Genomic DNA, 13097 nt, shown 5'->3' with positions numbered 1-13097 from the left:
TTTGTGTGTGAAAAATCCAGAAGAAAAACATTTAGCTTTATTCTCCAGGTCCCCTTACTGTGATCTGGGACATGGGCATCATACAGATTTGCTGCTGGTTCCTAACATGGAAACATCCGAATGGGAGGATCCAGCGTTTCTTGCCATATCGGTCATGACAACATTTGAAAGTCAATTTGCTTAACACTCCTGTTTAAAAGAATTAAAGATGCCAGAAACCAGAGTGACATGCATTTCCTCGTAGCTGTGTTTCAGTTAAGAAACATGATTTGTTTTCCAACACGTTATCACTTGCTGTGTTTACGTTATGTCAAAAATGATAAAGGAGCAGAATCAAAACTATAATAATCCCACATAGTCAATACTTTAAATGCATGCTATTGTTTGAATGGTTTCAGCAACATAATACCTGAAAGAGTGCAAACAAGTGACACCGAGCATGGAGCTCTGAGCGGCACAAGGTGTGGGTCTGGGCAGGAGGCTGCTTATGTCCTTCCTGGGGCAAAGCGGGTCATGTTTTTTGACAACATGTATTTTTGCTGGACAACACCAGGTCATTGCACTGTGTGGGAAGGTGCTGGTTTTGATTGAAGCTTTGTTGGGAGGGTATCTCATCTTTCATGTGGTCAAAAGCCGATAGCAAATTAGGGCAATGACCTCAGATAATCAATAGCTCTATAGCCTAACCGGTAGAGGTACAGAATAAGTTTCTTTGCTCTTCCTCAGCAGGACATCTGGCTGTTACTCATTGTAGAAATAACTAAAGAGTAATTGGGCCAGAGAGACTGATGCCCTAACCTGTTGTGGTAAGATTAGGAAATGCCACTTGTACCACAGTGGCCAGCTTCTGTATTTTCAGGGACGTTTATACTCCCAGATGGGCGTCTAGAGGCCAGACCAAAACAGGCATGATTTCACAGCTCAACTGAATAACCCTGACAGACCGGACTTCCACCTGCACCCCTCCCTTCCAACATGCACTCAGAAATACCTCCAAATGGCCTGCCAAATCCAGAGCTCCCACAGAGATGGAAGTGCTCCATGAGCTGAGTTTGGCTGTCGGGTGTCTGGTCAATCATTTCTGTCTAAGATACAGAAGGGTGTTGAAAACCGTGTCTGAAATTGGTCAGATGCAGGCAGCTCAGAGTGCCTTGTGCTGAAGCCAGAGCACCTTGCAGCAAAGACCGCTTCCAGCAAATCCAGCTGCAGATAAGAGCCCACAGAGGCTGGACAGGAAAGAGACTTATCTACCTGCCAGGAAAGAGTTTTTATCCACAAACTGGTGCTGACGCACTAGGAAATCACCTCCAGCCTAGCACTTTGCCAATGCACAGTTCAAGCCCGAAAGCCTCCGTGCAAAGCTACTGAGCCCTGCTGCAAGGTGTGCTGTGTGCAGCTGTGCTGCTGTCAGGCCCACCTTAGTCAGCTTCGGCATCCTTACATCTTAATCCCGCATATGGGGTTGCTAACATAGAGCAAAGTGGTCAAATGTAGTATTTGCTGTGTTAGTCCTGGATGTGCTAGCTGTAGAAACAGGCACATCGCTGCCGCTTGGCATCCCTGGCCTTGAAATCCCATAGGTGTTTTTGATGCATTTCCCTGTGGGTAAGAGCTGTGAAGCTCCATCTGTGATATTCCTGTGCACTTTGACTCTTGAACCCGCGATTAGTTGAAGAGCATTAGCAAAACCCTGCCACATAACTGCAGTGTTCAGCAACTCACCTTCAGTGATCTATCTTCCAGATTCCTCAACCCATAGAAATATGTATTAAAGCATATTTTCACCTTTGTCTTTTGGGGCGATGGTAGCATAGCTAATGAAGAAGGGTAGGAACTACCGTCCTAGGGAACTGACGGGTGAATTGCCTTCCCTCCAAAACCCTGGACCGCGACCCCAGTTTGCGGTGTAACCCGCTTCAGGCGGGGCTCTGCAGCGGGGCCGTCCCGCCAGCCTCGGCGCCGCAAGGCCCGCAGGGACGGGGCGGGCGGCGATAGCCCGGGACGGTCCGGCCGGGGCCGCGCCGCCAGGATCACCGCCCCTTCCCGCTCCGCGGGGGCGCTCACCGCCGCGGGGAGGAGCGGGCACCGGGACCGTATAAGGCCCGCCCGCCCTCCCGGCTCCGCCACTCGCACCGCTGCTGCCGGCGCAGCCCGCGCCCGACCCCCGCGGACAGACGGGTTGAGACCTGCGCGGGGCGCACCGCACCGCTCCGTGTCTGCCCCGGCGGAGCGCACCGCACCGCACCTCACCGCACCTCACCGTGCCTGCCCCCGCGGAGCGCACCTCAACTCACCGCACCTCACCGCACCGCTCCGTGCCTGCCCCGGCGGAGCGCACCGCACCGCACCTCACCGCACCGCTCCGTGCCTGCCCCGGCGGAGCGCACCGCACCGCACCTCACCGCGCCGCTCCGTGCCTGCCCCGGCGGAGCGCACCGCACCGCACCTCACCGCACCGCTCCGTGCCTGCCCCGGCGGAGCGCACCGCACCGCACCTCACCGCACCGCTCCGTGCCTGCCCCGGCGGAGCGCACCGCACCGCACCTCACCGCACCGCTCCGTGCCTGCCCCGGCGGAGCGCACCGCACCGCACCTCACCGTGCCGCTCCGTGCCTGCCTCGGCGGAGCGCACCTCAACTCACCGCACCGCGCCGCTCCGTGCCTGCCCCGGCGGAGCGCACCGCACCGCACCTCACCGCACCTCACCGTGCCTGCCCCCGCGGAGCGCACCTCAACTCACCGCACCGCGCCTGCCCCGGCGGAGCGCACCGCACCGCACCGCACCTCACCTCACCGCACCGTGCCTGCCCCGGCGGAGCGCACCGCACCGCACCTCACCGTGCCGCTCCGTGCCTGCCCCGGCGGAGCGCACCTCAACTCACTGCACCGCGCCGCTCCGTGCCTGCCCCGGCGGAGCGCACCGCACCGCACCGCTCCGCGCCTGCCCCGGCGGGGCGCACGGTAGCGCGGCACCCCCGCGGGGTCCCGTCCCCATTCCCGTCCTCCTGCGCCGGCCGGCCCTGGTTGGGCAGCAGCTCCCCCTCCGATCTTGGGGCAAATCCTTGGGTTCAAGGTACCATGGGGCGCTTCACCGTCTGGGACTATGTGGTCTTTGCGGCCATGCTGCTGATCTCGGCTGTCATCGGGGTCTACTACGCCTTTGCAGGAGGGGGACAGAAGACATCCAAAGATTTCCTTATGGGGGGCCGCAGCATGAGCGCCCTCCCCGTCGCCCTCTCCCTCACCGCCAGCTTCATGTCAGCTGTCACCGTGCTGGGCACACCTGCCGAGATCTACCGCTACGGAGCCATCTTCTGTGTCTTCGCCATCACCTATGGCCTGGTGGTGCTGTGCAGTGCTGAGATCTTCCTGCCTGTCTTCTACAAGCTGGGCATTACCAGCACCTACGAGGTAAGGTGGAGTAGAAGGAGCCTTTCCACAGCCTTCAGGAAGCTGGGGGACCTCTCACGCCTGCTTTCTACATGTCTCCCCTCAGCCTCTTCCCCCAAATCCCTCTGCAATCTGTGCTGCCCCATATCTCCACACTCCCAAGGGCAGGCTGCAACCTGCTCTGTCACCGTCTTCCCGTACTGCCTCCACAGAGAGGAGATGCTCAGCCCTGCTGTCTTAGCGCAGGAGCTGTGCACCATGCCAGATCTGTTTCCTCACTCCAAATACTCAGTTCAGCAGGTGGATTAATCCTCATGCAGCTTGCATGGTGACATGTGGTTAATGATGTGTAATTAATATACCAAGAGCAGAGTTCAAGAGCATCTAACATGGGAACCAGAGTTCTCAAATCATGCTCCCTCCAGATAGATTTCTAAGCTCAGGTACTGCCACAAAAGTCCCCATCTGGCAGAGTATATGTTTGTGCTGTTCCTAGAGATTTTGGGGAGACACCCTTTCCACCTGAGGCTCTTCACACTGGTGAATGCCTTCTCCATTGTGCTTATACAGGGAGGTCAGCAATGCTCTGTGTCTGCGAGAGTTTTCTTACTTCCACCAAAATATGTCTGAGCTGGTCTTCAGCTCAGCGTGTAAGCTAAAACTATAGCTAGCAACGCAGAGACATCTGGGGTGGTGGGACACGTGACAGGTTGAGTCTGATTGTTTTGGGGTGAGGAAGCATCTGGTCAGGACTTTCTTCTGATTTAGAAGGTCTGTACAACCTGTTTATCTTCCTGCATGGAGGTAGTTCCTAGCTGCAGCTTTGGAGGCAAATTGCTCTTTTCACAGATGATATTGGGAAAGGGGCATCTGTGCAGGAGAAATTCCTTGGCTAGCTCCTTTGGTCTTTTGTATTTTATTACACTGAACAGGGGCATTGCAGCACTGAAGGCTGAAACTAAGGTTTCTGTTGGTAGATTTCGATAAGAATTCACCAACAGAAATCTCTGGTGGCTTCTGGTGTGTTTTAAACTTACTAATCTTTGGACTGTCAGTTACGATGATACTTGAAATAGGGCTCTTTTAAATAAAGACATATGACTGGAAACTCACTGATAATCTTAGGGTTAAATCAGAGTAATGCACCTATAAAAGATACAGCTTCTATTTGTGGACAGAGTTCAGAGATTAAACAACTTTTTGTGTCTGTCCAGGGGTTCAGCACTGCTTCCGTGTGTGGACCTGCTCACAGATCACATTTAAATGCTCAGTTCACGAGTGAGGACTTTGAGATAATTCAGTGATTGTCGATTGAACAGATTGGCAGGCAAAGGAGATCCCTTTTGTGCAACCACACACCTTAGAGGGTTGTTAGGACAGATGGTGGGAAGAAATCTGCCCTACAGCATGACAAACTCATTCAGAGGTTGTGCTGTTCCAGGCTAGACAGAAAAGTGAGGGTTCCTGTTTTGCAAAAGGCTAGATTCCCACTTACCGGTAGAATATGGCGGGCTACTTTGGGCAGTGCAGAAGGTGAGATTACCATGGGAGGAAGCTGCTGACCATTGAAAACCTGCCCTCTCTTGCAGCAGTTCAGATGGACACCCATAATGCCAGAGTTACCAAATCAACTAAGGCTTAGGAATAGCCATAATGTTTTCTTTTTCCCTCTGATTTCACAGCGCAAGTAGGTTCTGTTGTTTGCTGGTATGTCATCGTGAACTTTTAGGTTGCCCCATGCGGAGTCAAGAGTTGGACTTGACGATCCTCGTGGGTCCCTTCCAACTCAGGATATTCAATGATTCTGCAATAATACGTGCTGGTCTTTGCCAGGTCAGGGTGCACAGCTCCTTGTCTATTGAGTGCCTTGAGGCAGCTGGGTAGCACCAGTTTCCATTCTGCACACTCCATCGTATACGGACTATCTTGTTTCTACTTCGCTTGCTCGTGTGTCATCACCCAGTCGTGAGGTCTGTAAAGAAATATCAAATCAAGTTGAAAGAAATACCAGTCAAGGTGACTTTAGGAGTTTTGGCCATTCATGCAAATGTAGAAACAACACTACGCCCTTTCTGTATTGCTCATTGCTTCACTCTAGTCCTATCAATAGTGCCAAGTTTTGATATAAACATTTGTTTTTTCTTCTCTTTTGCAGTATTTAGAGCTTCGATTTAATAAATACCTGCGCCTCTGTGGAACAGTCCTCTTCATTATACAAACGGCAAGTAAACCTCAAAGCTGTTCTGTGGTCCTTGTAGCCACCAGGATTCTTCAGCTTAGTGTAACTGGATGTTTCCCCTGAATGGTTGGTGAGGTTACCACACCGCATGGGTGGCTGGGAGTGGGAGAAACAAAGCTCTTTCCACTCCAAAGCAACGAGGTGGGGAGCGGATGGTGGGCTACCTGCCCTTGGGTCTCTGCGTACATTGTTGAGCACCCAGAGCAGTCGCTTGGCATCAGTGCCCTGCCAGGAGACGAGCAACTCTTCACTGCAGGGTAGCAGTGCGAAAGAGCAGTTGTTCGCCTGCCTGCTCAAGAAATCCACAAGGAGTTCCAAATGTAAACATGCCCCAATTATCTGCAGCGACAGTTTTCATCCTCTGGTCCATGGATGCTGGGAGTCTGACTAATTCCGAAGGGTCTGTGAAAGGTGACAAAACAAGCTGTCAGGAGCTGTCATTTGCTGCACAAGGGTTTGTACCACCACCACTGGAAAAAACCTGAGTGTCTGCAAACTGAGAAGTAGCAAATTACTGCCTTGGGGAATGTTAAACTAAAGCAGTCCCTGCAGTTATTGTTGATGCAGCTTGCTGTATCCCAGCCCATTCAGTGAGTCAGTATGAGACCACAGCTTTTAAATGCACAGTGAGCGTGTGCCAAATGCACTAGAAACAAAAAAGTGTTCTTTTCATAGTTTTGAAGTGGACTTTTTGGGGAGTTCAAAGCAAGAATGAATATACAATCAGAAAGCCTTTCAAGCTACATGCTTGCTTTTTGCCCTTTTTGTATTTTTAAGACACACTGTGAGTTACAGGACAATCACACTTGCACCTGTAGGATGGTGGTCAATGCAGCGTTAATTACTTATTTGAAAAGTGCTGCTTAGCTGGCATTGTGGATACACAAGCCCATAGGACACTGTTACACCAACAAATATGAAGACATCACAGTTGCCTAAGTTGGAACAAGCCAAGCATAATCTTTGCTTGCAAAGATCAGAAAAATAATTCTATACAACTTAAAAATGTTCCCAAGGAAATTAGCTAAAGATCTCTAGGTGTCTTTCTGTGCCAAGCACTAACAACTTAACCTGAATAATGAAAAGAATGGTGAGAAACCCCCCGAAGATTTTAGTGGTGTAATTTTAACTGTTCTGTGAATATTGGCAGGTGTTTAAAAGAAGGAAAAAAAAAAAAAAAGATATATAGTAATACAATCTGAAGAACCACTGAAGAAGTGGAAAGATTGTATCATCAGTCCTGTTTTAATTTACACAAAAATGTGATCATACTTGTGACAATGTTTAATTTCTGATGGTTCAAAGCTTCTGGCACTTGTTTGCTGCATATGAGAAAGCCACTTTCTCATGCTGACTCCCTGAATGAGCAGGATTGGAGAGATACGGATTTGATGGATGGACTATTAGATGGATAAGGAGTTGGCTGGATGGCTGCATCCAAAGAGTTGCTGTCAGCGACTCAATGTCCAAGTGGAAACCCGTACTGAGTAGTGTCCTTCAAGGGTCTGTACTGGGACCAATACTATTTAATATCTTCATCAATGACATAGATAGTGGGATTGAGTGCACCCTCAGCAAGTTTGCGGATGAAAGCAAGCCGAGTGGTGCAGTTGATATGCTAGAGAGAAGGGATGCCATCCAGAGGGACACTGACAGGTTTGAAGAGTAGGCCCATTTGAACCTCATGAAGTTCAACAAGGCCAAGTGCAAGTTCCTGCACCTGGGTTAGGGCCATCCCCAATATCAGTACAGGCTGGGGGATGAACTGATTGAGAGCAGCCCTGCAGAGAAGGACTTGGGGGTACTGATGGATGAAAAATTGGATATGGGCCAGCAATGTGCACTTGCAGCCCAAAAAGCCAATCCTGTCCTGGGCTGCATCAAAAGAAGTGTGGCCAGCAGGTCAAGGGAGGTGATTTTTCCCCTTCTACTCTGTTCTCATGAGACCCCACCGAGAGTGTTGCAGCCAGATCTAGGGTTCCCAGCACAAGGAAGACATGGACCCGTTAGAGTGGGTCCAGAGGAGGGCCATGAAAACGATCAGAGGGCTGGAACACCTCTCCCATGAAGAAAGGCTGAGAGAGTTGGGGTTGTTCAGCCTGGGGAAGAGCAGGGTCTGGGGAGACTTTATTGCAGCCTTTCAATAATTAAAGGGGGCCTATAAGAAAGATGGAGAGAGACTTTTTACCAAGGTCTGTAGTGACAGCACAAGGGGCAACATTTTAAAGTGAAAGAGGGTAGATTTAGACTGGATATGAGAAATTTTTTTTTTATAATGAAGGTGGTGAAACATTGGAACAGGTTGCCCAGAGAAGTCGTGGATGCCCCATCCCTGGAAGTGTTCAAGGCCAGGCTGGACAGGGCTTTGAGCAACCTGATCTAGTGGAAGATGTCCCTGCCCATGACAGGAGGGGTTGGACTAGATGACCTTTAAAAGGTCCCTTCCCACCCAAACCATTCTATGATTCAGCAACCCATGCTGACAGTCACTGCGTGGTCAGCAAGTCAAGCATTGAAAGGGCTTGATAAGTGTCAGTAGTTGTTGGCTGTGAAGTGACACGAACGGTGCTGAGGGGGCATTCACTAGGGACTGGTCAGGACTGGCAACTTTCTTTGCATACAACCTGTATATGAAAACCTAGAGAGGACTCATGGCACAGAGAGAAACAAATGGGCACACATGCACACAGGGAGTAGTACACAGGTAGAAATAACTATTTCCCCAGTGGCCCCACCATCCTTTCTGGCATGTGCTTGTAGCAGGTGCACAGAAAAGGGCCAGGGCAATTTGGCCATGCTGGGTGCAGCAGTGCCTCCGTACTCATTTCCTCCCACAGCTGGGTTACCACTCCAGTTACCTCTTGGCTGTCTCCCCAGCGTAGCCACTGGCCATATGGCAGAGCTTTGCCACAGCATCTGGATTTGACCTGCTCAAAAGCCACAGTGAATAATCCAGCGGTTAGCCATCCTGCTCTGGTTTACCACCTGTGCCTAGGGCAGACTTAGGAAGGGCAGAGGCTTGCTGAATGCTGGATGACATCTGATTCTGCTGCTTTTCCATGCCCAAGTCCCACCCCTGTAAATCTGGGATTCAGAAGAGTTCAGTCATGGAAAGCTGATGCAAATCAGCTCAGGATCTGACTGTGACTTAGATCCTTTGAATCAAGACCACTGACCTTCACAGAAGTCATCTGCACATTGCAAGCTGTATTCCCCTGAACCATGTCACAGCTGAACTTGTCCTAGTAGTACAAGGAAGTAATAACAGTCATAAAAAAGCAAACAGGATTTAAAAATATACACATAAAAATTATAGAGAATAGCAGTGTATGACTGTCATTGTGCCCTTGAAAGTGGATGGAATAGCTCCTTGATTTGTCTATATCCTTACTGTATTGGGTGAAAATACAAATCTGCTGATAATCATGCATGGTTTCATCTTACAGGAGTGTAATTCCTTATAATGCTATCCATAATGACTAACTAATGCTGTATTTTTTGTTCTTACTCATGTGCATTATAGTTGCATACTGAGAGGCATATTGATCCCAAAACTGAGAAAACAAATTGTAATAGATTCCTTGGCAAACTGTGTGTAAACCTCATCAACTTCCTTTTGCTCGTTTCTGCCATATGACTGCAGTTTTAAAGCAATAAAATAAGTTAATTATAAAAGCCAGGAGAAGCTGAAGAGGGATTTGGTATTCAAGAGTCCCTGGTATTTGTTTTAAGAACACTAGGCTGTGAGACTGCAGTGCTGGTTAGTCTCAGACATTCATCTTCTAACAACTGGAATTATTTCTCAACAGTTATGAATTTAGGAAATACAGACTGAATAAATGCTTGAAAAGAAACCATCTCTGAAAACTATCACCTTTCCAGGAATTTATATTTATTTTGATCTTATATCTTTTTTCCCCTTCTAGGTTTTATACACTGGTATTGTCATTTATGCTCCAGCTTTAGCACTAAATCAAGGTAAAATAAGTATACTGTAACTGTTCTTCTACTGTTATATTTTTTTCTGTGTATAGTACTGGTATGCTTTTTTTGGTAATGCACACCTAAAGATATAGCTGAAGGCTTGACTGTGAAGTCTTCTAAGATTCCTGTTGATCCTGATGGGAACTCTGGTTGAAGTCCTCACATTTGGAATCCTAGTCCCTGAATCCCTACGTGTAAGGAATTATAGAAGAGGTTTGAGGGGAAAAATCTGCTCTCATTTACCCCACCTCTTATACAATATTCTTAGGTCATTGCTACATTCAGAAAAGTTAAGAAGACTTAAGTAAATTTTGAAGGCAATGCCAACTAAACACACATTTAATTCCCCTGGTTAAGTGCTCTTCTTCAAGAGGAGAGTGAGGCAAAAGTTCTGTAAATATGGTTTTGGGCTGCCTGGAACTGTTTAACTTGGCCTGTCATTTTGCATGGAAAACCAAATCAACAGCAAAGAGATCTTCAACTTAAGGTGTTTGTTGTGATATTTACAAAATGAAATATTTCCATTTTCTACTTCAAAATGACTCTTTGCTTTGAAAATGAGCCACATTTATTTTTAAAGGGGAAAAAGCTTTTATGTGGAGCCAAATGAAACTTTTAATCTGACACAATTAATTTGTCCATTTGGCAAGAAAAGGCAATAACAAAATGCAAATAAAAAATTAATCATTTTGGCTAGAATGAAAATCACAATTGTTCTGTTTGCTGGGTTTTTTGGCTTGTTCATTGAACAAAAAGGAAGAAAAAACAACACTGTCTGCATTGGTCTCCTCTGGTATATAAGTCCAACAGGTTTTATGTCCTTGATGTTTCTATTTGCCTAAACCAAGCTATGACCTAGCTGGCTCCCAACTAGAAGCAATGATTTTCCTTAGTTTTGTTGCCGTGTTTCTAATTAGCCTGAGCTATCTGTTGCGGAGCCCCCAGTGCCCTGCCTGGCAGCATGTGAGCGTGCCAAGCTGGGGGCAGTGACAGCTTGTACGCCAGCCACAGCACAGCATTGTCTAGCGTAAACATACTATCATGTTTCCCTAAAAGACAGAAGAATAAAAGAAAGGCTTTTAGTCTGACACAGTTCTTCCAGACCATGCTTGAACCACCTTGCCTCCATGGAGCATCCCCATGCTGTTTACCTGCTTAAATCCCTGCCTAAGGACTCTCTGGGACTACCCAGGCACTTCAAAGGAAGGACATGTATTTTAAAACCTTCCTGAGTTAGGGCCTACAAACATATTGGATGTGGTGTTGGGCAGCATTCACATTAAAGACAAATGGCTTCTTAGGTCCTGAAATATATCGAACTTTTTAGCAGTTTCCAATGTCTGTAACAACTGTTTGACTTTTAGAACTGGTTAGGGTGAACCCCTGGGTTTAGACACACAAATCTTTTCATTGCCATTTTTTATTACCTCCTACTTTTGCATTTAACTTATTTCTAGCTTTTTTCAACAACCAGATTGGGGGTGCAAAATCGACCTTCAGTTTTTTGTCCCCAGTGCCTCATTCACACTGGTGCCATTTCTCTCTTTTTCAGTCACTGGCTTCGACTTGTGGGGTGCAGTGGTGGCAACCGGCGTGGTCTGCACTTTCTACTGCACACTGGTACGTGGGCCCTTCAGCTAAGAAAAATCTCTGTTCCTTTCACCATTCACATCATACATGGAATTTACTGGAAAGTAGCCTAATAACCAGGTTACCCCTTGGGCGTACATTTCACAGTGTAGCTGTAGCCACAGGGCCATATTCACCCAGGGAGTTCTCTGGGTGCAAAGGTAGCCACGATGTGACTCAAACCTTTTCTGTTTTGATACATTCAAACTTCTGTTGTTGCTGAAAGAACAGCAAAAAGATAGATTCCCCTTCCTAAAAATACTCCTGCAATTTTTCTTCTAATCTAATAGGGTTTAGCTGTGTAATTTGTCAAGCACCTGCTCACTGAAACTATAATAGTCCTGTCTGTTATTGAATAGAGCCACTGAAAATAACAAGTGCCACATGAACAGATTGGTCTTTAGATTAGTGTTAATTGACCAGGTGTCTAGAAATTATTAAATGGAACCTCAGTGACAAATTTATTTGTATATGTTGGATTAAATCATGTTTATTTTTATTCACATGAATGGTATGCCTTCTGGAGTTAGTGGTCCTGTATATATGTAAGATGAGCACTGTCTGCCAATTTATCTTTTGATACAAACTTATGAATCAGGTTATGCGATGAGGGAAATACTGCATTCAACTATGTGTATGGCCAAAGTAAATTCTAGTGCACTTCAAAAAAGGGCCAGGATGTCCTGAACAGGATGCAATTCCTAAACACTCCAGTACAGAATTATTTCTATTAAAGAAGATGAAATTAATCTATTATGCATAGTATGGGTAGTAATGTTTCTCTTAGTTGAATGTGAGTGCAAAGCAAGAGTGCTGCTGCCCTGTTGTACCTGATATGTGCTGTTCCTCATACAGGGTGGTCTGAAGGCAGTGGTGTGGACAGACGTTTTCCAGGTTGGAATCATGGTCGCTGGATTTTCATCTGTGATTATACGAGCTGTGGTGGTTCAGGAGGGAATTGGACGCATTGTAAATGATTCCTACTATGGAGGAAGATTAAACTTCTGGGAGTGAGTTTGTACTTGCAGATGATGTGCCTCTACAAATAGAGCCCACGTGACTAACTGTGAAATTAAGTTGCTACTGAAGGAGGAGGAGGGGAGGAGTTGTGACCCAAATTTTTAAACAAGCTTACCTAGTTTGAGGAATATTTTTTAGGTTTTACACCACACAAAATCCTGTAAAGAGCAAAACCTTTTTACTTTGTCAAGTAGGTGTTTTAAGGATACATTTTGGATTCCACTGAAAGTGAATGGTGAATAAGAGAGGACAATCGGATTTATAATTTGCAAACAGCTGATTTGGCATTTCAGCTGCTGAACCAAAACAACCGGGAAAATAATAGTTTTTGTCTAGTCTGAAAAAGGGAAATGTTTTTCTTTTCCCTGAAAGAAAAATTAAAAGTAGTTTTAATAGTATTTTACCCTCCGTTATTGTAACTAATCATAGCCTAAAAATACCATTTTGTATTCATTCTGACAGTGTTGAATCAAAAACCGCTTTAAGTTAAAAGAAAAAAGTTATTGTACTTCTGACGAGAAACTTCACCCAGTGCTATTAGTGAAAGTTTAGTGCAACAAGTATTACCTTTTTTCCTTTTGTCTGTCAGTTCATAATACTCATCAGGTTGGTCTGTAAAACTCTTCACCAAGCTCTTCAGTAAATAATTCATCTGTGGGTATTCTTTTTTTCTTCTCGTGAACAGTCATTTTTTCAATCTGTTTGGCTGATTTGCGGTGGTTGTACTGCATTGCTTCTTCCCCCAGTCATGGCGTTTACAGATGGGAAAAGAGAAGCAATAAGGGCATGTAAAAGACGAAATAATATTACATTGTTCACAAAGCATAATTTATTG

General features: G+C 46.7%; 1 protein-coding gene and 1 long non-coding RNA gene across 2 annotated transcripts in view; one reads left to right on the top strand and one right to left on the bottom strand.

Annotated features, from left to right (window-relative positions):
- The first annotated feature begins 3078 nt into the window (after positions 1-3078).
- Positions 3079-13097, top strand: part of SLC5A8 (solute carrier family 5 member 8) — a 29851-nt gene continuing 19832 nt past the window's right edge. The window contains exons 1-5 of the mRNA XM_087764793.1: positions 3079-3411; positions 5546-5611; positions 9556-9607; positions 11166-11233; positions 12098-12252. Coding sequence (XP_087620919.1) covers positions 3079-3411; positions 5546-5611; positions 9556-9607; positions 11166-11233; positions 12098-12252 — 674 coding nt within the window. The remainder of the gene's footprint in view (positions 3412-5545; positions 5612-9555; positions 9608-11165; positions 11234-12097; positions 12253-13097) is intronic.
- LOC148054605 (uncharacterized) lies at positions 5980-12143 on the bottom strand. Its single transcript, XR_015706354.1, has 3 exons — positions 12073-12143; positions 8806-8871; positions 5980-6031 (listed from the first exon to the last, which is right to left on the bottom strand). It is a non-coding gene; the product is annotated as an uncharacterized LOC148054605 (long non-coding RNA).

The sequence above is a fragment of the Nipponia nippon genome, unplaced genomic scaffold (assembly GCF_047370975.1).
Source record: "Nipponia nippon isolate SJK-2023a ecotype South Korea unplaced genomic scaffold, ASM4737097v1 scaffold_3, whole genome shotgun sequence".
Classification (NCBI taxonomy): Eukaryota; Metazoa; Chordata; class Aves; order Pelecaniformes; family Threskiornithidae; genus Nipponia; species Nipponia nippon.
This window is presented reverse-complemented; position numbering and strand designations above follow the sequence as displayed.